General features: G+C 38.6%; 1 protein-coding gene across 1 annotated transcript in view; it reads left to right on the forward strand.

Moving 5' to 3' along the window:
• LOC124787976 (methanethiol oxidase-like) overlaps window positions 1-23,316 on the forward strand; it is a 147,981-nt gene that overhangs the window by 91,711 nt on the left and 32,954 nt on the right. Inside the window, exons 3-5 of the mRNA XM_047254992.1 lie at window positions 236-421; window positions 5,319-5,481; window positions 18,814-18,957. Coding sequence (XP_047110948.1) covers window positions 236-421; window positions 5,319-5,481; window positions 18,814-18,957 — 493 coding nt within the window. The remainder of the gene's footprint in view (window positions 1-235; window positions 422-5,318; window positions 5,482-18,813; window positions 18,958-23,316) is intronic.

The following is a 23,316-nucleotide window of genomic DNA, read 5'->3' on the forward strand; positions in this document are numbered from 1 at the left end:
AATGTTGTCTGTTGGACAATTTTTAAGGTGGCAGAAATTAATTTCCTTTTGTTCTGTGCTTGTAACTCAAAGATTATGAATTTAAAAATATCTATGTATTCATAGCTATTCTTCATCAGTTCTCATATGAAGTATGAGGCTCTTCCAAATTGATTTATTAAGATCTGCTATGGCAATAAAATGATTGTTCTATGTTGTGTCAAAGATACAGTTTGAAAACTGGTACTCTTTACAGGTAATACATCGTCTGCCAATGCCTTACCTAGGTGATGAACTCCATCACTCAGGATGGAATGTTTGTAGTAGCTGCCATGAAGATTCAACAAAATGTAGAGACAAGCTGATTTTGCCATCACTTGGCAGTTCAAGAGTCTATGTTATCGATGTTGGAACCAATGAGAGAGCACCTCGTATACACAAGGTTTGTAATCTTACATAAAACTGAGTTTCATTGTTGTTATCTTCGCTGTACTGATTCCTCTTTCTTCCATGCTTGTTGAGTATACAGAAAATTCTGCTGTTTATGATAGATAAAATTGATCAATTTTCTTTCAGCTTTATTTATTTATGTAATTTTTTAAAAATGCAATCATATTGAATGTAATAACTCATGTTTCATCATTAAGCATTTTTGCTTGATAAAATATAGACTTGCACTTGTGCAAATCTAGTTACGCTTGGGCGGGCATCCTACGTATATTCCAACTAACAGTGTGTATCAAAGCACATTAACTGATTGACTTATGCCAGTTAACGTGCCTCAATAGACTGTTTTAGTTGGGAATGTATGAGAGGTATTCAGGAATGATTTACAGTAGCAGTTTTTGTACCTTATTAATTAATTAACATGAGTCAATGCTCATTGGATCTCTCAATGTACTCCCCGCTGACATCAGTCTATGTCTGCCACTTCCTGGGAACTCCATTGCTGCGTCATGGAATCACTGTCTGAAGGTATTACAAACCCACTAATGGACAGCTACTGACAATTATTCATTGTTGCTGAACTTCCTACCTCACAGTGCCTCCTTTATGTTATCAAATAAAGCATAATTAGATGTAGTAAAGTGTGGTGAATATATTTCACAGCAAATGACCCCAGTGGTGTCAGCTTTGTAATCATAGCATTGCTGGTGTGGAGCCACTCATTGTCATACTGGAGGAGCACTCCTTTCAATGACTTTCCCTGTTGAATTCTGCATCTAAGCTGTGTAAGTGTCATAGTAAACCTTGGTGTTGACAATTGTTTCTTGTGGAAGCTAATCCACTAGCAGTATGCTAAGAGTGTGAGAAAGGGAGAGGAGAGAAGTGGAAAAGGGGAAAGGACTATTTAGGTGCATTTACAGGATGGAAGACGTGTAGCACTGGATTGGGAGCAGGGAAGTAGTAGGCAGGTGGAGCATGGGGACTAGCAAAGGCTGAGGCAAGAGGGATACAGGAATGAAGAATATGTTGTAGGAAGAGTTCCCCACTACACGGTTCAGAAAAGTTGGTGGGAAGAATCTGGATGCTACAGGCTGTGAAACAGTCATTAAAGTGAATCTATCTTGTTGGGTGGCATGACCAGAAACTGGGTGGTCCATCTGTCTCTTGGCCTCTGTTTCACAGCAGCCATCTATGCAGACAGACAGCTTGGTAGTTGTCAAGCCCATCTAGAATGGAGCAAAGGGGTTGCAGCTAAGTTTGTAGATCCAATGGCTTCTTTCACAACTGGTGCTGCATCTAAGGAGGCAGAGATGCCTGTGACTGGCCTTCTAACCTGTCAACACACTTACATAGTCCTTTACCTATGTCTACTTCTCTCCTCTTGCCCTCCCTCATCCCTCCTCTCTCATCCCTCCCCTCTCATCCCTCCTCCCTCATCCCACATATCCTGTCCCATTTCCTGTCTCATTTCCTAATCTAATTCCCCCAGCATCACCTGACTTCATTCAACTGCACACAACCACTATTGCTTTACTTTTGCCAAGATTCATCATAACCCCTCTTCAATACAATATTTATTCCCTTCTGCTGATCTTCCAAGTCCTTTGCTGTTTCTGAAGTTGTAACTCTCTCAAAGTTTTTATTTCTTCTCACTGAACTGTACTATATTTTCCTTGGTCTACTGCTTGTTGAATTTTCAAATTCAGTAATGCTGGGGATAAGCTATAATCCTGTCTTTCTCCCTTCTCAACTACTGCTTCCATTTCATGTTCTTTGACTCTTATAAATGCAGTTTGGTCTTATGAATTCTATTTATGCCCCTTACTGATGCCCCTCTTTCCTCCAAAGGTCTCTAATTTTCCTATAGTTTACACCTTGCTTTCCTGTAGGAATGCATGTTTCTATGGCATTATATTTATCTCCTAGCCATTCCTGCATAGTCAGTTTGCATGTTGTAACTCATTTTTTAGACATCTGTATTTCCTTTCTGCCTGCTTCATTTGTTGCGGTTTTATATTTGCATTTACATATTGATGTGCCTTGACAAATATGAGTTGATGTGAAAGCTAAAAGTTGTAAGAACATTAAAATTTGTAGGTGATGTACTGATAGGAGGGTTTTTTAATGATATTGTAGGGGAAAGCAAATGAAATAAGAATGTAATAATAAGTGTGTACATTGGCTCAAACAGCAGAATTCCATTACGGTGATCAGAAAATTAAGCCAGGAAGATACAAGCAATGTATCTTTTGATAGCGATTTTTACTTATTACCAAGAAATCAGAAACTTCACACAATGATTACTATAGCATCTTTGGTCGTGAGTTTGCTACTGCATCTGTGAGTATTGTAATTAGCTGCCCTCCCTCTAGCTGCTAATGGGATACAGATTCTTTGAAGAAAATTTTGCATCTTTAACCCTTGAAAACAAATTCAGAGTTATGTAAAATATCAAACAGAGCTACAACCTCAGTTGTGAATCAACAGTCACATCAATAAAGAGGAAAAAAAATAAGATACATGATCCACTTTTGGTATTCTATACCTTCTTTATGTGACATACAACAATATCCCTAAATTGTCAGCTACACAAAGTGGTTTTAGAACAATGTTCCTAAATTGTCAGTTACACAAAGTGGTTAAATATCCTTTGACTATCAATGTGTGTGTTTCCTTGCCACATGGTTACTTGTGTCATTTTTATGTACATGTGCTACCAGATACATTGATCTCCCTACTTTGTAGTTGAACACACTTTCTTGGCTTGTCCTTTGTGTTTGTTTACTGGGGCATGAATAGAGAAGTGTGCTCAAAAGAATACCACTGACATTGTTGAGACTGTTCAGTGGAATTTCGAATTTTGAATTCTTGCAGATAATACTGTTTCAGGAGGTACTTGTTCATTTTTAATATCAAAACTCACAATTCAGACCTTACATTTCTAACATTCCAACATTAAATTTAGAAGTCAATGGGAAACATTAGCTCCTCCTATCAAACTTTTCTTAAGAATCTGTGGAAGTTTTTCACTTTGCTTGGAATCACAGTCACACTGTACTTATGAATTGACATTTTTAGTAGGTGATTCCTGTAGAATGATATTCTATTTTTCCCACTGTTGATTTTGGCATACAGTCACTTAGAAGTGGTTTGAAGAACTGCAGCACATGTCAGACTTCAACAGAACAACTGATGTATAAAATATTTGTCATCGTCAACACTAGAGACAGTGTACATAAGCATCAAATGTTCAACTTGTTGTTCATGTAAGTAGCTATAACTGCTGACAGTCAAATATTTGCATGTTGGTGGTTCAGTGGTAGTCTGTGACATGTGATAAGGCACTTCAGAACCACTTGAAAATGCCTGCATTCTCTAGAAGTTTGTTAGTAGAGTTCACATTACTCTTACTTGAAGGAAAAGGCTAATTCTGAGAGTGATGTAATCAACAATACAGCAGAATGTTGCATATTTCACTATTTAAAATGGCTATCAACTCAGTAACATTTTATTAATTAATATTATTGTAACTGTTTACATTCACACTACAAACATAAAAAAAATTCCAGTAAATTTTGGAAAAATGCCGTAGCAATAAGTCAAGAAAACCAATACATTATGAGATATTTGCGGGCCAGCATTTCTCCAGGACGCAAAATATAGACAAATTCTTGTGCCTACCTGCATCCTCAGTACAGGTATGCCACTGTCATCCTGGAATGCAAGTTCTAATCTGTGGGGAAAGAAATATTAGTTCTGAAAGCTACAGTAGTGTGTCATTTTTCCTTTGATGTATGTGTATCAGCAGTACTACAAGTTTCACCTCCTCAAGGTAAGTCCAGGCCAGCAGTTCTTTCTCATTTGAATTCATTTTTGTCCATTTCAAGAAATCATATTCCTCAGTAGCATACTGTTGATTAATATTTTGTGAAATTTTGGGAAGGATGATGGGTCCAAAAACTTGATAGATCAGACACACTCAAACTGTGTCACAGATATATGTTAACTGTTTGACCTTTCCCTATGGCACTGCTGTCTTAAGTAACATAAAGAATTCAGCAATTAATAAAGTCAGTTGCATGAAGAAAATGGAATTATTTTAATTTACATAATTATTAATTTGAGTGGATTAGCCCCAATTGTTATTGGTTGTTAATATACTTTACAGAAGTAGCCTCCAGTGGTGTGTCATTTTACTTGTTCCAAATCCCTGAGTGTTCTCATTTATCATGGGATGAGGGGATGAGCACTGACTGTGAAATGCCTGACAAGACCAAGAAATTAAAATCATTTGATGGGGTGATTCAGCAGAAATGGATAGAACAGAAAGCAATCGGTGCTAGGTCACACCCAATTTAAGATCCTCTCATCTGACACTGGAAGACCATAACAGTTTGTATGATGAAGCTTCTGGCTGGATTTCATATCTGATAGCATTGTAGCCATGCTGAGGCACTACTTGTATAAAGAAATTCTTATGAGAGGATTATATGCATCAGAAACTTAACAAGGAATAACAAGGACCAAATTTTTGAGCTGATTAAAAAAAGTTCAGGCTATAGTTAGGTTGGTGGATAGGGACACTGTCACAGCAAAGAAAGCAGGCATTAACCTGAAGACTGAGGATATATTGGTGGGATTTCATGGCTGGAAGGAAAACTGGACCAAAATAAACAAATTGATTTTTCACAGTTAACATGAAGTTGATGGAGGTGGAGTAAAAAAGGAGAGGAAACCATGAATCTATTGTCCTAGAGCAACAGTCTAGTTTGTCCTACTTTCATTTTCCATTTCTTCAAAGTGAATTTTCTATTAGACATGTATTAAAAGTTATTTATGTTTTGTTGTTTTCCTATACTGTAGTGAACTGATGCCATTTATGAATTTTTAAGGTTGTAGATCCTCAAGATATAATAAGTCAACTTGATGTTATTGCATTTCACACAACGCATTGCCTTCCAACTGGAGAAATAATGATATCTACATTGGGTGACAGCAATGATGAAGGAAAAGGAAATTTTCTTCTTCTTGATGCAGAAGCTTTTGAGATTAAAAGTGAGTATCACAAATATAAGACTTTGCATTCCTCATAATGCACAATTACAACACTTTGTGATGGAACAGGATTATCAGACTGTACACACATGTGCAGCAATGAACCATTATCTTAAGACAATGGTGCAAATCTACACTGATACGAAAATGTCAGATTTTTCCCTTACAAGAATGTCTGTATGAAGTATTTCTATATTTTTTCTAGACAGCACTTCATTTAAGGCAATAGTTAATAATACTGAAAATTTATTTTATGTTCTAAAAGCTTTTAAGTGTCATTTTGTTATGACTGTACATTCAAATTCAGAAGACAAGTGCTACTAACCAACATCATCTGCTATTTTTGTTCCAACTCCAGGATTGCTGATGCAATAAAAAGAACTGTACGGACAAATTTGGATATGGATTCTTTTGCATAAAGTTTAATAGGTGTTACAGGTTTGCATTATGAAACTACTACTTCCATAAACCTTCAAACATATGTCATTTGGCTGTGTTGCTAAAATATTTATAGCATTTGCAGGTTTAGAAAAAGCTTTTGAAAAAGTTGACTGGATTACGCTCTTCAAAATTCTGAAATTATCACAGATAAAATAGTGAGTGAAAGGCTGTCTATGAATTCTGCAGAAACCCAGACTGCATTTAAGACAGTCAAAGGACGAGCAGTAAAGCAAAACAAAGAAAAATTGGGTATAAGAAATAAAATTCAGGAAGAATAAATAGAAACTTCATCATCATTTAACAGTTCCAGTTTCCCAGGTACTGATAATGAGCCTCTTCCACTTCGTCCTGTCCAAATACACCTGTTCCCAGAGAACATCATCCACTGTCCATCCTCTGGTCACTAGATCAGCCTTAATCAAGACCATCCATCAGGTTCGAGGTCTTCCTTGGTCTTTTCCCATCCACCTGTCTTTCCAAATTTATTTTGGCTGTTCTAGTTGGCTCCATTCTCATCACATGCCTGTACCATCGAAGTCTAGATGTGCCAATTCAATCTAATAGGGATGTCTTTATTCCAGCTTCTTTCCTCACCTCCTCATTCCTTAACTTGCCCATCTTCATCTTCTGGATGGTGGATCTAAGAAATTTCATCTCTTATGATTGCAGCCTTGATGATTCTTTTTTTGTGAGGCTACATGTTTCAATTACATGTTTTACGAAGCAAAACAAGGATAATGGAATGTAGTCGAATTAAGTCGGGTGATGCTGAGGGAATTAGATTAGGAAATGAGACACTTGAAGTAGTAAAGCAATTTTGCTATTTGGGGAGCAAAATAACTGATGATGGTCGAAGTAGAGAGGATATAAAATGTAGACTGGCAATGGCAAGGAAAGCGTTTCTGAAGAAGATAAATTTGTTAACATCGAGTATAGATTTAAGTGTCAGGAAGTCGTTTCTGAAAGTATTTGTATGGAGTGTAGCCATGTATGGAGGTGAAACATGGACAATAAATAGTTTGGACAAGAAGAGAATAGAAGCTTTCGAAATGTGGTGCTACAGAAGAATGTTGAAGATGAGGTGGGTAGATCATGTAACTAATGAGGAGGTATTGAATAGGATTGGGGAGAAAAGTTTATGGCACAACTTGACTAGAAGGGATCGGTTGGTAGGACATGTCCTGAGGCATCAAGGGATCACAATTTAGCATTGGAGGGCAGCGTGGAGGGTAAAAATCGTAGAGGGAGACCGAGAGATGAATACACTAAGCAGATTCAGAAGGATGTACGTTGCAGTAGGTACTGGGAGATGAAAGAGCTTGCACAGGATAGATTAGCATGGAGAGCTGCATCAAACCAGTCTCAGGACTGAAGACGACGACAACAACAACAACAACAACAACAACATCATGTTTCAATACCTTAAGTCAATACTGGTATGAAATAGCTATTAAACATCATCAGTCTGACCAGTTTTGGAATCAAGTCATCCCATAAAAGTGATCTTAATTGTTGGTAGAATTCAGATCCTTTTTGCACTCCGTTGGTGATTTCATTTCTGACCAGATTATAACTGGAGATTACACTTCCAAGGTAAGAAAACTTTCCACACACTCTAGTTGGTAGTTTCCTAGTTTTACACTTGCTGGTTGTCCACCTATGTTGACTGCCATCACCATTGTCTTGATCTTGCTGATAAGGTTATATTCCTGGAACTGAGATTTCCATTCATCAAGTCTGATCTGTACTGTTTCACCCCATATCATGATGCCGTCAGCAAAGGTGAATGCATTCAGTTCACCTGACCTCTCCTTGATGTTCTTCATTATAGTATGTATAACAGTGATGATTATAGTATGTATAACAGTGCCTTAAACCACCTTACTGGGAGTGCCTGTGTGCCCGCATGGTACCGTTCTGCTGGTAGACGTCGAAGCCAACGTCTTGCTGCACCAATATCCTCCCAATCATCCACATACTGCTTCCCCCGGAGTGCATCCTTCATTGGGTCTAACAGATGGAGGTTGGAAGGTGCAAGATCCGATCTGTACGGTTGATGAGAAATAACAATCCGATGAAGTGGGGACAGTGCACTTCCTTGCTGAACTCCACTCTTGGTCTCAAACCATGATGATCGCCCTTCCCCAGTTTGTACACAGCTAGTACAGTCTTTGTACAACATCTGATTTTTTTCTTATTAGTCCTTCAGGCACATTCTTTTTCCTCAGGCATTCCCAGGTCTTATTACACTATCATAGGCTATTTCTATATCCAAGAATACAATGACCAGCTCCTTGCCTTTTTCCCAATACTTTCTCATCAACATGCAGGTGCTAAAAATTAGATCTATTGTTGATCTGTTTGGAATCAAGTCATCCCATAAAAGTGATCTTAATTGTTGGTAGAATTCAGCCAACGTCTTGCTGCACCAATATCCTCCCAATCATCCACATACTGCTTCCCCCGGAGTGCATCCTTCGTTGGGTCTAACAGATGGAGGTTGGAAGGTGCAAGATCCGATCTGTACGGTTGATGAGAAATAACAATCCGATGAAGTGGGGACAGTGCACTTCCTTGCTGAACTCCACTCTTGGTCTCAAACCATGATGATCGCCCTTCCCCAGTTTGTACACAGCTAGTACAGTCTTTGTACAACATCTGATTTTTTTCTTATTAGTCCTTCAGGCACATTCTTTTTCCTCAGGCATTCCCAGGTCTTATTACACTATCATAGGCTATTTCTATATCCAAGAATACAATGACCAGCTTCTTGCCTTTTTCCCAATACTTTCCCATCAACATGCAGGTGCTAAAAATTAGATCTATTGTTGATCTGTTACTTCTGAAGCCATATTGTTCTCCTCCAGCTGTGGTTCTATGATAGTTCTCAGTCTCTTTTCTGTGATCTTCTCAAGTATTTTCAGTCCATGAGACAATAGGGTTATTCCTCTATAGTTGGTGGCTTTCCACCTGCTACCTTTCTTAAACAGGGGAATTATTACACACTTGCTCCAATCCGCAAAACTTGAAGATCCGTCTTCATTTTCTGACAGACTAATTCATGACAAAATGATTATTTGTTGTATGGCTGGATCTCTGTCTCCAAAAGGCATAAACAGTTATCAATCATGTTTCCATTACCAGATGTGCTGATGAACATCCCACCTCAGGACAGGCATACAGTATATATCTCCTCCCTTTCCTACAAATCATTGCTCCATCCTAGGTTTGCATCTGGAGATGCAGAGTAACAACATGTCACTTGTTCTCCACCTGGCATCAGTGTCAGAGCATTGTAAATATGTTGATACTCCCTTATGTGTCTAAAACATCACACCTGAGTTAAGTGATAACATAAAGGTGTGCTGAAAAGTAATGCCTCCAAATTTTAAAACTTTTTAAGTAAAAGAAACATTATTAACATTCTACAACTTAATTCGTGATGTCTATGTGTTTGCAGCCCTCTGCCATTAAAGGGCTGTGAATTGTAGTGTGTAACATAACAATGTCAGTGCATCAGAAACAGCATGCTGTAATATTGTTTCAAATTTGAGGAGTTCATCCACACAGAGTACCCCCTTCTACAACATGACAGTGCCAGACCACACAGGAGTGCTGTGACCTCTGCAACAATCTGATACATTGGGTTCAGTGTCATTGATCATCCATGCTGTCCCGACTTGGCCTCATCAGATTTTCATCTGTTTCCAAAGATTAAAGAACACCTTGGAGGACTTCACTTAGTGATGATGAAGTGGTGCAAGCAGAAATGAGGTTCTGACTCCTTCAACAAAGTCAAACATTCTTCAGTGACAGAATTGATAAACTGGTCTCTCATAGGGAGAAATGTGTTTGCCTATGAAGACATTAAGAATAAAGATGTAGAATCTTAATAACATTTGTTTTGTTTAAAAAGCTCACAGTTTTCACATAAATTCAGAGGCATTACTCTTGATTGTGCCCTCATGTTTCATTGATAGATATGTAAGAAAAGGCATTACACTTCAAAATTAATCAGTCATAGCTGTAGTTCATGAAAATAGTGTGAATGTATGAGCTTGGCTTCATTATGGGTGCATGCTGTGTAGGTCTGCAATTGATCCTTCTTTTCATAAAGTGGTGCACCATGATGCAATTAGGCTGGCCAATGGAGACAATAGAGGACACAATAGAATACACACTCATCATTCGTCAAGAACAGGGAAAGCTTGTATTAAACTATTGGGTACCCAGGGCACATAGGCATTGGAGCTTTGAGCAAGTTGACCAAGCTGCCAAGGAAGCATTCAGGGAACACAATGTCCCATTCTCCTGCAGGCTGCTATTCATTGTTGAATCAGTGCACATGTAACATATCATCTAAATTGCTTAAGGAATGCAGGAATGAGTTAGTAAAACCCTTAACACATTTAATAAACAGTTCAGTTGGCCAGGGTACTACTCATGACCTTTTAAAAACCTTAGCTATGCCAAGAGTTTAGAAAGGGAGCAGTAACTGACTTAAATAATTGCAGTCCAGTTTCATTTGCAACATTGCTTGCCAAGTTAGTTAAGAGTAATTCTAGACTGCATAGAATCATTCTTCTGTAAATACAAGCAACCTACTAAGCAACTCATGGAATGGGTTCCAAAAACGTGATCCCACTTGCCCATTCACACCCACTCATTCAGCATACTGCATTGTCATTATCTCCTTGTGTATCTCTAACAGTCACTGTCTCCTGTTTCACAGCCACAGTTTGCTTCATTCTGCCCTTATACTGGTGTCTCATCTCACCATTACTGTCTCCATCTTGCTCTCTCTTACTGCTACTATCTTATTCTTTCCCATTGCTGCTGCCTCTTCTCATTGTCACTATATCTCTCTTCGTTGTTGTTGTTGTTGTTGTTGTTGTTGTTGTTGTAGTAGACTCTGTGTCTCATTACCACTGGCTCTTACGCACTTCCACATTCTCCTTCTCTTTATTCCTTTCCCAGTGGGGCATTGTCTCCTTCAGTCTTTTCCTAGCACTGTTCTGTCACTGTCAATTACATTCCACTGCCACTGGGTCCCTCTCTTTCTCTTACACTGCCACTGCCTCCTTCAATCTTTCTATCCACAACCAGTTTTCCAGTATTTATTATTTTTCCATCTCTTTCCCACTCCCACTGCCACTGTCTCCTTCTCTCCCAGCATAAAAAAGTGTGAATATGTTCACATGCCAAAATTTTTTAACTTGCTGAGGAAGGTAGACATCAAATCGCATAGACATATCAGGATTTTATCAGTAAATTATCAGAGAGTTTATAACCAGGTTGTTGAATTTACTGTCCTCCAGGAAAGTTCTCATGCTCAAATTATTCTGGGGAACAGAGAGCTGGCTATAACCTGAAGTAGAAAGTTCTGGGATATTTAGCAAGTCATGGAACATTCATTGGAAGGACAAATTAACAACCACAAGAGGGGGAGTGTTCACTGCAGTTGACAAAAATATTGTATCTATTGAGTGTAACAGTGAATTTACCTGGCCGTTTATAACAGGTGTAGTTAAAACAGAAGTTAATTGTTGACAATATAATGTAATTACATAAATTGAGGCATTCTGAAAAAGTCTATGGTCAATAGTGTGTAACGACCTAGATTGTGCAGTTCTAGTTGGAGAAAGCTTTAACCTAATGAGTATAAGCTGGGGAATCTATGGATTCATTGCAGGGGGGGGGGGGGGGGGGGTTTGCAGACAGGCAGTTTGGCAAAGTACTTTTGAACACACTTTTCTGAAAACTGACGTGAGCAGGTAGTTCAGCAGCCTACAGGCAATAGGAATATCTTTGACCTCATAGCTACAAGCAGATAGGACCTTATTGATGGCATCAGTATAGAGATAGAGATTAGTGATCATATCATCTAGCGACTATGGTTATGAAAGTTAATAAATCAGTCAAGAATGATAAGCAGAGTCTTTCTGCTAGAAAGAGCAAATAAGCAATTGTTAGCATCTTACTTTAACAATGAATTGAAATCATTTAATTCCAGTATAGTGGACATAGAGGAATTATATGCAAAGTATAAAAAGATTGTAAATCATTTTCTTAACAAATATGTGCCTAGTAAGTGGATTAAGGATTGACTAAGACCCACTGTGGTTTAGCAACGAAATTTGGAAAATGCTATGAAAGCAAAGGCTGTTGCTTTCTGTTCTAAAGAGAATGTGTGAACTGTAGCAAAAGATCTGGCCTAGAACCCAAGAAAATTCTGGTCCTAAGTAAAATTGCTGAGTGAGTCTCAGGCTTCCACTCAATCACATCACACAGAATCCTGAATGGATGACATATTAATAAGCGTCACTGGCATACAGAAACAACTGAAAGAGTTGAAAATAAATAAGTCACAAGGTCTTGGTGGACTCACAGTTCAATTTTACAAAGTGTAATCTACAGCATTGGCCTCTTACTTAAGTTGCATTTATTGTGAATTTCTCACCCAGCTCAAAATCCCGAGCAACTGGAAAATAGTGCAGGTGACTCCTTTATATATAAAGGATAAAATAATAGATGCAAAATTACAGACCAGCATCCTTAATATCAGTATGCTGCAGAACTCTACAACATATTCTGAGCCTGAATGTATTCAGTATCCTAGAGACCAAAAACCTTATGTCCACAAATCAGTGTGGTTTTAGAAAGGACACTCATGTGAGACTCAGCTTCCTTTTTTCTCATATGAAATACTATGAACTATGAATGAAGGGCACTGCAGACTATTTATGGAGGTATGAGCATATGAAATAGGTTCGCAGATATGAGTGGCTCGAAGAATTCTTAAGTAATAAAAACCAGTATGTTGTCCTCAACAGCGAGTGTTCATCAGAGACAAGGGCATCATCAAGAGCGGCCCAGCGAAGTGTAGTAGGACTGCTATTAATTTCTGATTTGGTGGATAAGGTGGGCAGCAATCTGCAGTTGTTTGGTAATGATGCTATGGTGTATGGGAAGATGTCATCATTGAGTGACTGTAGGATGAAAGATAACTTAGACAAAATTTCTAGTTGTTGTGATGAATAGCAGCAGCACCAAATGTCGAAAATGTAAGTTAATGCAGACGAGTCTGAAAAACAAACCTGTAATTTTCGGAGACAGCTTCAGTAATGTTCTTCTTGGCACACACAATTTAAATATCTGGGCATAACATTGCAAAGTGATATAAAATGGAACAAGGATGTGAGGATTGTGGTAGGGAAGGTGAATGGCTGACTTTTTTGTACAGGGGTGTGGTTCATCTGTAAAGAAGAATGGATACAGGATTGTACTCCCAAGTGTTTGGGGTCCACACCAGGTTGGATTAATGGAAGGCGTCAAAGCAATTCAGAGGTGGCTCGCCAGATTTATTACCGGTAGGTTCAGACAACATGCAAGTGTTATGGAGTTGCTTTGGAAAATGAAATGGGAATTCCTGGAGGGAAGGTGATGTTCTTTTCAAGGAACACTATTGAGAAAATTAGAGAACAGCATTTGAACCTGACTGTAGAATGATCCTACTGCTGCCAGTATACATTTCACATATGGCCATGAAGATAAGATCTCTGTCTGCAAGTGGAACAGGAAAGGAAAAGACCAGTAGAGAATATTAGCCTTTTTTGTGGTCCAATAGGAGCATTTTTCCACTGGTTCCTTTTTTCTCCCTTGTACAGCAGGGCATCTCACTCATGTCAAAAGAACTTTATGAGCTAGTAAAATTTTGATAGCTTACTTACATGAAACTGAAATAATGCAAAACTAATTTTATACCTCAGACTGGATTTAACCTGCAAAAAAATTTTGCATGTGTTTCAGTGCAACAACATTGGTTTTGGAAACCTTCTGATGATAACAGAGATGCTTTACAGCATACTTCTTCATGATAAATCACATTATAAACTACGTTTTTGCCTCACACCAGGTTTCATGTGCACATTTTATATGTACCGCTAGGGTAACTTTGAACCTCTGTGTATCAGAAATGGATAAGGATATGAAGAAAATTTTCAAGGTTGTTCAAAATTGGGTACGTTGTAAAAATTTCAAGCATTTGCTGTGCACAGCCATCCTGGAATCCACAGCTCATTTTCGGTACCCAGAAACTAGGTTTTTCGGGTATTTATCAATAATGGATAAAGAATTTTTAAAATAGAAAAGTGGCACTTATGACCTATCCTTCGCCTCTTTATCCCTACAGTGGAAACACTTCTTTGCTACCAATTCCTCCAATCATAGCCAACCTAATCCCAGTATTAAACATAGCCTCTCCTAGCTCATACCATCAACCAACTGTGATCCCCTCCTCTGTCCCACTTTACCACACTCTGGTTACCTTCCAGGAATTACTTATCTTAAACGTGGTGTCACCATCCTTCCCCTGGTCCCTTCCTAAGAACACAAAACTCTCAACAGAGGAAAGAACAGCCATTCACAACCCCCAGACAGATCCAGATTTGATTTAATAATCCTCCCTGCGGACAGTCTCCACCACAGCTGTGATGAAACATGGTGACTACCTGACAGACGTGTTTCACCAACTGTCCAGTTCCTCCATCTAGAAGCTTTGCCATGGTGATCACATCTCAGAAGTCCAACATAACCTCCAATTCTGACTGAAATCCTTAGGCCCATCCAAAACCACTCTCCCAAGTCCAACCCCCTCCTCAGCCTGACGACACACAGCAAACCCACCTTCTACATGCACCTCAAAATCCACATACTCAACAATCCTGGATGCCCCATTATAGCTAGTTATTGATCTTGTACTGAATAAAATCTGCTCTTGTTGATGAAGAAGAGCATGTCAGGCATATTAACCAACTTCACTGACCCTCCATCATCCCAACCCCTGTACATCCTGGATCACTACTCATTACTGTGGATGCCAGCTCCCAGTACCTCACCACCCTCATGTCCTTGGCCTTTCTGCTGTCAAACATGACCTCTCCCAACTGGCTTCTGCCAAACACACTACCTTATTCCTTAGACATCTAACCAATTACATCCTCCTCTCCATCATCCCAACCCCTCTACATCCTGGATCACTACTCATTACTGTGGATGCCAGCTCCCAGTACCTCACCACTCTCATGTCCTTGGCCTTGCTGCTGTCAAAGATGACCTCTCACAACTGGCTTCTGACTCCAAACACACTGCCTTATCCCTTAGACATGTAACCAATTACATCCTCACACACAATTACTTCTCTTTTGAAGGGAAAATAAACAAACAAATCCATGGCATGGGTACATGCATGCCACTCTCCTATACAAACCTTTTTATGAGCCATCTAGAGGAAACATTCCTGGCCTCCCAAAACCACAAATCCCGTGTCAGGTTCAGGTATATGGATATCATCTTCGTGATGTGGACCCATGAGCAAGACATTTCTCTACAGCCTCACCACCTTTTCTCCCATTCACTTCATGTGGCCCTCTGCAACCCAGTGTGCCACCTTCCTGGATATTGATCTCCACTTTGCTGATGGCTCAAACCTTTGACCATATAAAATCTACTAATCATTAACAGGACTTGCATTTTGACAGCTTATAACATTTCTTGTTTTGAAGTTAAAACTAAAATCGGGGTTTGTACTTGACCATATCTGCCGCAGCCATGGTCCCAGATTCTTAAACAACTACTGTAAAAGTTGACAATAAGTCAAATGAATATTAATCAAGTATTATGTTTCAGAATACTGTTTATTTGAAAAATCCAACCTTCTTTACAAACCTGAAATAATTTGTAACACACTTACAATAATGAAATGAATCTTATTCAACAAGCTACATGCTTTCGGTCCAACATCACACAAAGTACTGACTCCCTTGGCCAACATGGCTGTAACTATTTATACTTTCTTAACAATCCTGAACAATCCTCGGCATTGTTTAGAATAATTTTTTGATTAATTAACAATTAAATTGACATAGAAATATTGAAAATAGATATATAAATATATGTTTATTTCAGAACAGTTAGTACACTATGATATTAGTACATGTCTGTTATTTTATTCGAGAATAACTTCTCGAATAAGAAGTTACACTAATACATTTACATTTTTTATTAATCACTAGAGGTTCCCTTCATGGAAAATGTTCCCTTCATTTACAGAGCTTCTACACGTTAGTGTAATTAAAATTTCATAATTTTTTTCTTTGTAACTTTCCCACAAGTACATATTTCCATACACCTCTGTGTCAGAAATTACTGTTTATGGGTAAAATTTACATGTTTAAATGGGTTTCAATTAGACTGTTACATTTCAACAACCCCCAAAAGGGTTTGTTAAACTGAAAGTTGAACAAAACCTTTTCTGACAGGTATACCTAACCATACTCATTTTACAACCAATTGGATGAACAAACAATTTGCAAAAGATATGTGCAACCAAATATGTAAAATTATCATTAATTATTTTGTATCAGATTCAACTAGATTAAACAAAATATTAATTAATAGCACAAAGAAAGAACAAGTTAATTCACTGGATTTGTCTGCAGCATGTATTACAACATGAATGTGAGGTAAATCTATTTCAATCTGAAAAATTATGTATTGGAAGTTAGCTGAATTGGCTTTCTTTCTGTATATTTATGTCTGTCATTAGATCCTCCAGATTCTCCTGAGTGCATTAGAGACACTGGTGCGTATAACTCTTTCTCAATATTGGCGATGCATTGTGGAACGAGCGTATCAGATACTACAATACTCAAAATCCATATTAGTTTGTACTTAGCCGCCTCCTATCTTTGGCAGGTAGTATTAGACCATAATAGAACAAAGTGTTCAGTTTCCTGAAGAGCACTGAACTGAACTACACTGTAGATCTCTGCTCATCGGAAGTTCTTCGTTGCAAAAACCTGAAATGTGGCTCATACTCCTCTCCTTATGACCATCATATATATTGTGTAATTGATTGTTTTGAATAGAGTAGTTCAATTCAGCAAAATTACAGCTGTTCATACTTCAACATTTCCTGTCTTAAATCTCAAATTGCAATTTTAACTTGTTCTTTGATAACATATCGCTAAAATCATACTAGTACAAAATTTTCAAGTGCGATGGCACTATTTTCTGTAATTTATATTGACATTTACATATAGTATTGAATAACAAATATATTATTACAATATAGTACAAGTAAATTCTTGGAGTATAGTTCCTCAGCAGTTAACATAATTCACCCTACATATATAGAATGAAATGTGTGACCAATGTCCAATCTTTCCATTTCTCATTTGTCAAGACACTTCCAATGCCACTTTCCCACCTTTACAATCATTCGAACATTAATTAATGCATTTTTCAGGAATATTGTCGCTACACAGTTGTTGCTTTTCCCTTCACAGTAAGTGCTAACAATAACAGAATGACATATAGGAGTGCAGTTACATATTACTTTGAATGACAATATACAATAACTTGAATAAGTGACTAATACATCATACTGGTTGTGTTTTATAAGTGATTGTAACATCACAACAATTATGTTTGGGCATTATGCATTGGTAAATTGGTTCATAAGTGACAGATAAATCATGACAATAATATGAATAGGTTTTATACAAATAGAGGGAAACATTCCACGTGGGAAAAAATATATATATAAAAAAACAAAGATGTCAATATAATGGAAGGAAACATTCCACGTGGGAAAAATTATATATAAAAACAAAGATGAGGTGACTTACCGAACAAAAGCGCTGGCAGGTCGATAGACACATGTTTGTGTGTCTATCGACCTGCCAGCGCTTTTGTTCGGTAAGTCACCTCATCTTTGTTTTTATATATAAAAAACAAAGATGATGTGACTTACCGAACGAAAGTGCTGGCAGGTCGATAGGAACACAAACATACACACAAAATTCTAGCTTTCGCAACCAACGGTTGCCTCATCAGGAAAGAGGGAATGAGAGGGAAAGACGAAAGGATGTGGGTTTTAAGGGCGAGGGTAAGGAGTCATTCCAATCCTGGGAGCGGAAAGACTTACCTTAGGGGGAAAAAAGGACAGGTATACACTCGCATACACACACAAAACACAAGCAGACATATTTTTTTTTTTGTGTGTGTGTGTGTGTGTGTGTGTGTGTGTGTGTGTGTGTGTGTGTGTGTGTGTGTGTATATATATATATATATATATATATATATATATTATGGAGGCAAACTGGCCATCACTCAAATGGGATTCAAGCAAAATAAATGTGCTATGTGCCAATGATCCAACTTTAAGTACACGGTGTTGCATCTGTTATTGAACTGGGAGCCGGCCGTTGTGGCCGAGTGGTTCTACACTCTTCAGTAGGAACCGCGCGACCTCTATGGTTGCAGGTTCGAATCCTGCCTTGGGCATGGATGTGTGTGATGTCCTTTGGTTAGTTAGGTTTAAGTAGTTCTAAGTTCTAGTGAAAACACTCATGTCATTTACCAGCTCTGCTGAAATGTCTACATAGCAGTTTATGTGGGCCTGACCACCAGCCATCTTTTCACAAGAATATATTGGCTACTGCCAAACAGTCGCCAAGATCAGAGTTGACTAACCACTGGCAGCACTCTGGTGAATAAAACATGCTCAGATTCAATAGCTGCTTCACAACCTGTGCCATCTGGGTCCTTGTCTGAACTACATAATAGGAGTTATCCTTGCAACATATCCTTTACTCCCATAATCCTCCTGGCCTCAGTCTACACTAACCCACTACATCCACCCTCTTTTTTCTGTCCTGCCAACCATTCTCAATTCATGCCTCCATGTTATCATATACCAATACACATTTATGTTAAACAGATAACTCATTTGGTTGCACAACAAGTGCCCTTTCATGTACAGTCATCTGTAATAAAACAATCCGTAAGAGCTGATGGTCAATTCAACTAATTTTACTTTACTTCCAGAACTGTGGGCTAATAAGGAGGATGAAACACCCTTTGGTTATGATTACTGGTATCAGCCATTCCATGATATACTAGTCTCATCAGAATGGGCATCACCAAAAGCATTCAAGTATGGATTCAAACCCGAAGATGGAATGAATCCAGGTAAGCTGGTAAAAGTCTTCATATCCCAATGCATTAATGTCATAAATGGAGAAATATTGATAACACCTACTTTAAAAAATGAATGATGGGGTTGACTTTGGCAGCATCATTGCAAACATCTTACCAGTGCTGAACATACGGCAGCATATGCCTATTTTTTTATCTGGAGTGTGTTGATGTGGACATGATCATGTGTTTATGGTCATAGTAGAAGCTAACAGGGGTTTAATTGAGGTCTTGTTGGTGATTGCTGTGGCAGTGACATAAACTTTTCAGCTTCCTGTAGAATTGGAGCCTGTAGCATTACCACTCTCCCATAGTTTGAAAAGTGTGGTTTTTCTTTTCTGTCATGTTCCACGATGTAATTTCTTTGTAAAAAAAAACTAAAATGAAACCAGCAGATATTTGTTCCACACTGATTGTGTGTATAGTAGCATAAAATTACAGAAAGATAGAATGGCTTGCCAGTAGTTAACTTTAGGAGGCGAAATTTCTGTACTGCTGATACAATTAAAAGTAGAAAAAACTGTTCATAGCTATTTAATTGCTAGTTATGTTCTCAGGAAGGAAAGAGTAGTTAATTTGAGAAAGAGGGGCAGGTCACTCACGCTTTGGAGCGATTTATTGATTTCATATTTTTTAGCATCCTTAGTTTAAGTAATAATTGTCAAAGAGCCAGCTGATAACTCCCTTAATGAGGCTGTTCTAATGCTTTCCCATGAGGTGAGGGCACCATTGACCACCTCTCAGGACTCCAACAAGCAAGATCGGGTAGTATTGGCTACCTGCGTGATGCCCCACCTGCATGTGTTCTGTGCTTGTGTGACCGGCTTAGCCACACCTGGCTGCCTGTGCTTGGCTGGTGAAGAACTACAAAAAACACTGTAATATTTTATGGAAAGTCATTAAAATATGTCATTAAAGTATGTGTACCCTAAAAGAAATTAATGATCCAAACAATAACATTAAAAGTATGTGGGGTGTTGTCAACGGGGAGGAAGGACAGTCAGCCATCACACAGGATACCATATCAATTAAACTAAATGACTATGTTGCATGTGAATTCACAAGTTCCAAGTAATTTTAATGATTACTTTCTAAAGGAAACAACAAAAATAATAATAAATAGTTCAGTTGAAGAAACAAAGGAATGTTAGTTGTTCTAATTTAATAAGCAATGTCCTTAGTGATATGCATAATGCACATGGAATTTTTACAGACAAATTAAAATGAGCAGTTGTTGGACTGCTTCATAAGAAAACTGACAAGAAAAACTAAAATAAGCAGCATCCAGTTTCCATACAGACACCTTTTTTCAAAATATTTGAATAAGTAATGCACTCAACAGTAGCCTCCCATTTAAGTAAAATGATTTACTTAACATATCACACTTTGGACTCCATGAGGGTTACTCAAGAGAATGCTACTTATTCATTCACTCATCAAATATTACAAGCCTTAAGTAATAAAATAACACCAGTTAGATCTTTGTGATATTTCCAAGGTATTTGACTGTGTAGATCAGGCTGTTCCAACTGAGCTCCAGGGAGCTGGAGCGCTCCAGAGCGCTCACTGCAGCAGCTTGGAGCCCGCATGGAGGGGGAAAGCGAACTCACTGCCCCCTGGCCGCAAGCAGCCGCAACTGACGCAATAATCTGTGTTCAATGACAGCTATGACTAGCCACGGGAGCCCTGTACCTCTATTGGAGAATACCTTTCTATTCATTGATCGGAATGGTCCTCCGCAGTGTCTTGTATGTCATAAAGTATTTAATTCTGCGAAGAGGTAAAATATACAGCGCACTAAGATCAGGTAGAAGGCGTTGCACGCAGAGAACTGGTAGCCAGGCTTAAGAACGACATACCAGGAGACGTAAGTTTAAAAACGGTTTCGTAATACGGAGGGTGTCAAAACATGTAACATAGTTCATGTTCTGTAATGCGTTCACAATTTTCAGGTGAATGAGAGCGGAGAAAACTACTGAATCTGCAATTCGAGCAAGAACAGGGTCGCTCACATCACTGCGACGAGTGGCAAGCCGTTTTCTGTGGGACCACTCGTAAAATCGTGCATGGTAGCAGTTGCAGAATGTTTGTTTCCAAAGGAGGTGCGGGCATTTGAAGGGGTTTGCTGTCGAAGCAAACAATGTCTCGTCGAATCCTGGACATGGCAGCAGATTTAGAGACACAGCGCAGGAAAAAGGCGGAGAGCTTTGTTGCATTTTCGCTAGCGCTTGACGAAAGCACCGACATATCGCACTGTGCTCAGATTTCAGTCTTTGTGCGTGGTGTCGACATGGAGCTGTAAGTAACTGAAGAACTCTTGGATGTGGTACCACTCGATTACACCGCGACAGGACGTGACATTTTTGAAGCTGTTTGTGAATCAGTGGACAATATGAATTTGCCATGGCATAAGCTCCATTCTGTAGCAACAGACGGTGCACCAGAAATGATTGGGCATCACCAAAGTTTTGCTTCTCGTTTGAAAAATAAACTCAGGGACGAATTCAGGAAAGACGACTCTTCATTGTTTTATTTACCAAGAGGCACTGTGTGCTACAACAGTAGAGCTAGGTGGCGTAATGAAAGTTGTCGTGAAGTGTGTGAATTTTGTGCGGCGTCACGGTATGAATCATCGCCAATTCAAAGGGTTCCTGAAAGATATGGAAACGGAGTATGGGGATATACCTTACCACAGTACAGTTTGTTGGCTGAGACGGGGAAAAGTTCTTGATGTTTTCTTTCCCATTCGTAAGGAAATATCCCTTTTTCTCGAAATGAAAGGGAAAGAAATGAGTTGTCTGGAAGATATAAAAGGGATATCAGACCTGGTGTTCCTAGCTGACATAACTATACATCTGAATAATTTAAATCTGTCATTGCAGGGCACTGGGCAGCTAATCGTTGACATGCATGACCTGATCAAAGCGTTCATGGATAATTTGCGTTTATTTGAGAGGCAGATGAGTAATGGACATTTAACGTTCTTCAATCGTCTTGCTTCTTTAAAACTACGTGAAGGTACTACTTTCGGCGATTACAAAGCAAAGTTAAAGCAGCTCACCACGTCATTTGAAACACGATTCCGAGACCTCACTAGTTTGGAAATGGAACTTATGGAGATTATTGATTTGCAAAATTCAACTTTGTTGAAAGAGAGGTACAACAACACGTTGGATTTGTCATGATGGTATCGTTCATTACAGCAAAAAAATTTCCCAAGCTTCACAGCAATGCCGATCAGATCATGTGCATATTTGGATCTACATATTGCTGTGAGCAGCTTTTCTCAGCAATGAAAAGAGTAAAAAGTAAGGAACGATCATTTCTTCAGGATGCAACAATGAAGGCCATCCTCCGCATTAATGCTGCGAACACTTTGACGCCTGACATTTCTGATCTTCTAGTGAAAAGAAAATGTCAAGCTACGGAGGCCTAATAAATTTAGTATGCAATTTCTTGTAAAACAGTTGTTTCTTATTTATTTCCTAAACATCGTATTTCCTGGTGTAGCATGTCTTAGCAGGTAAGAGTACAAGGTTGTCGATCTTGTAAGACGCAGCTGGCACATCAAAACGATTGCCTCCCTGAGCCAGCCGTGCCAGGTGCCGGCATGCCGCCACACTTGAATGGTCACAGCGAGCGACACGGCTCCCTGGAGCAGGGAGCACTCCGCGGCTCACAACGGAGCCGACTAGCTGGAACAGCCTGGTGTAGATGATGATACACTCTCAGAAAAACTCAAGTTTTATGGAATTGATGGCTTTACACACAGCTGGTTTTAGTTAAAAGATGAATGCAAAAATTGAGCTGAACAATTAAAACAATGTTGGAAGAGTAGAAAATTTTAGTGCCTGGGCAGAAATTACAAAAGGAGTCTCAAATGGTTCAGTTACGGGTCTAGTCCTATTCCTTTCATATGTGAATGTCCTTCCACTTCACATTTTACAAGCACAATTTATACTTTTTGCAAATGATGCAAGTGTTATAATAAATCCTATTGGAGTGAAAGCCACAGAAGAGATTGTTAATGATGTTTTTCAAAGAATTATTAAGTGGCTCTCTGAAAATGGGCCCCCTAAATTTTGAGAAAACACACTATATTCAGTTCCATACTGAATACCAACAATTGATATAGCATGTGAACAGGAGTCAGTAAATGGGGTTGCTGTTCCAAATTTTTAGGTGTTCATATTGATGAAATATCAGCTGGAAGCAGCACATTACTGAGATTCTCAAATAATTAAGTCAGCTACGTTTACCCTTCATATAATTGTTAGTCTTGGAAATAAATGAATTAACCTCTTGACATATTTTTCATATTTCCACTCAGTAATGTCTTGCAGAATAATTTCT

Source organism: Schistocerca piceifrons, chromosome 3 (assembly GCF_021461385.2).
Source record: "Schistocerca piceifrons isolate TAMUIC-IGC-003096 chromosome 3, iqSchPice1.1, whole genome shotgun sequence".
Taxonomy (NCBI): Eukaryota; Metazoa; Arthropoda; class Insecta; order Orthoptera; family Acrididae; genus Schistocerca; species Schistocerca piceifrons.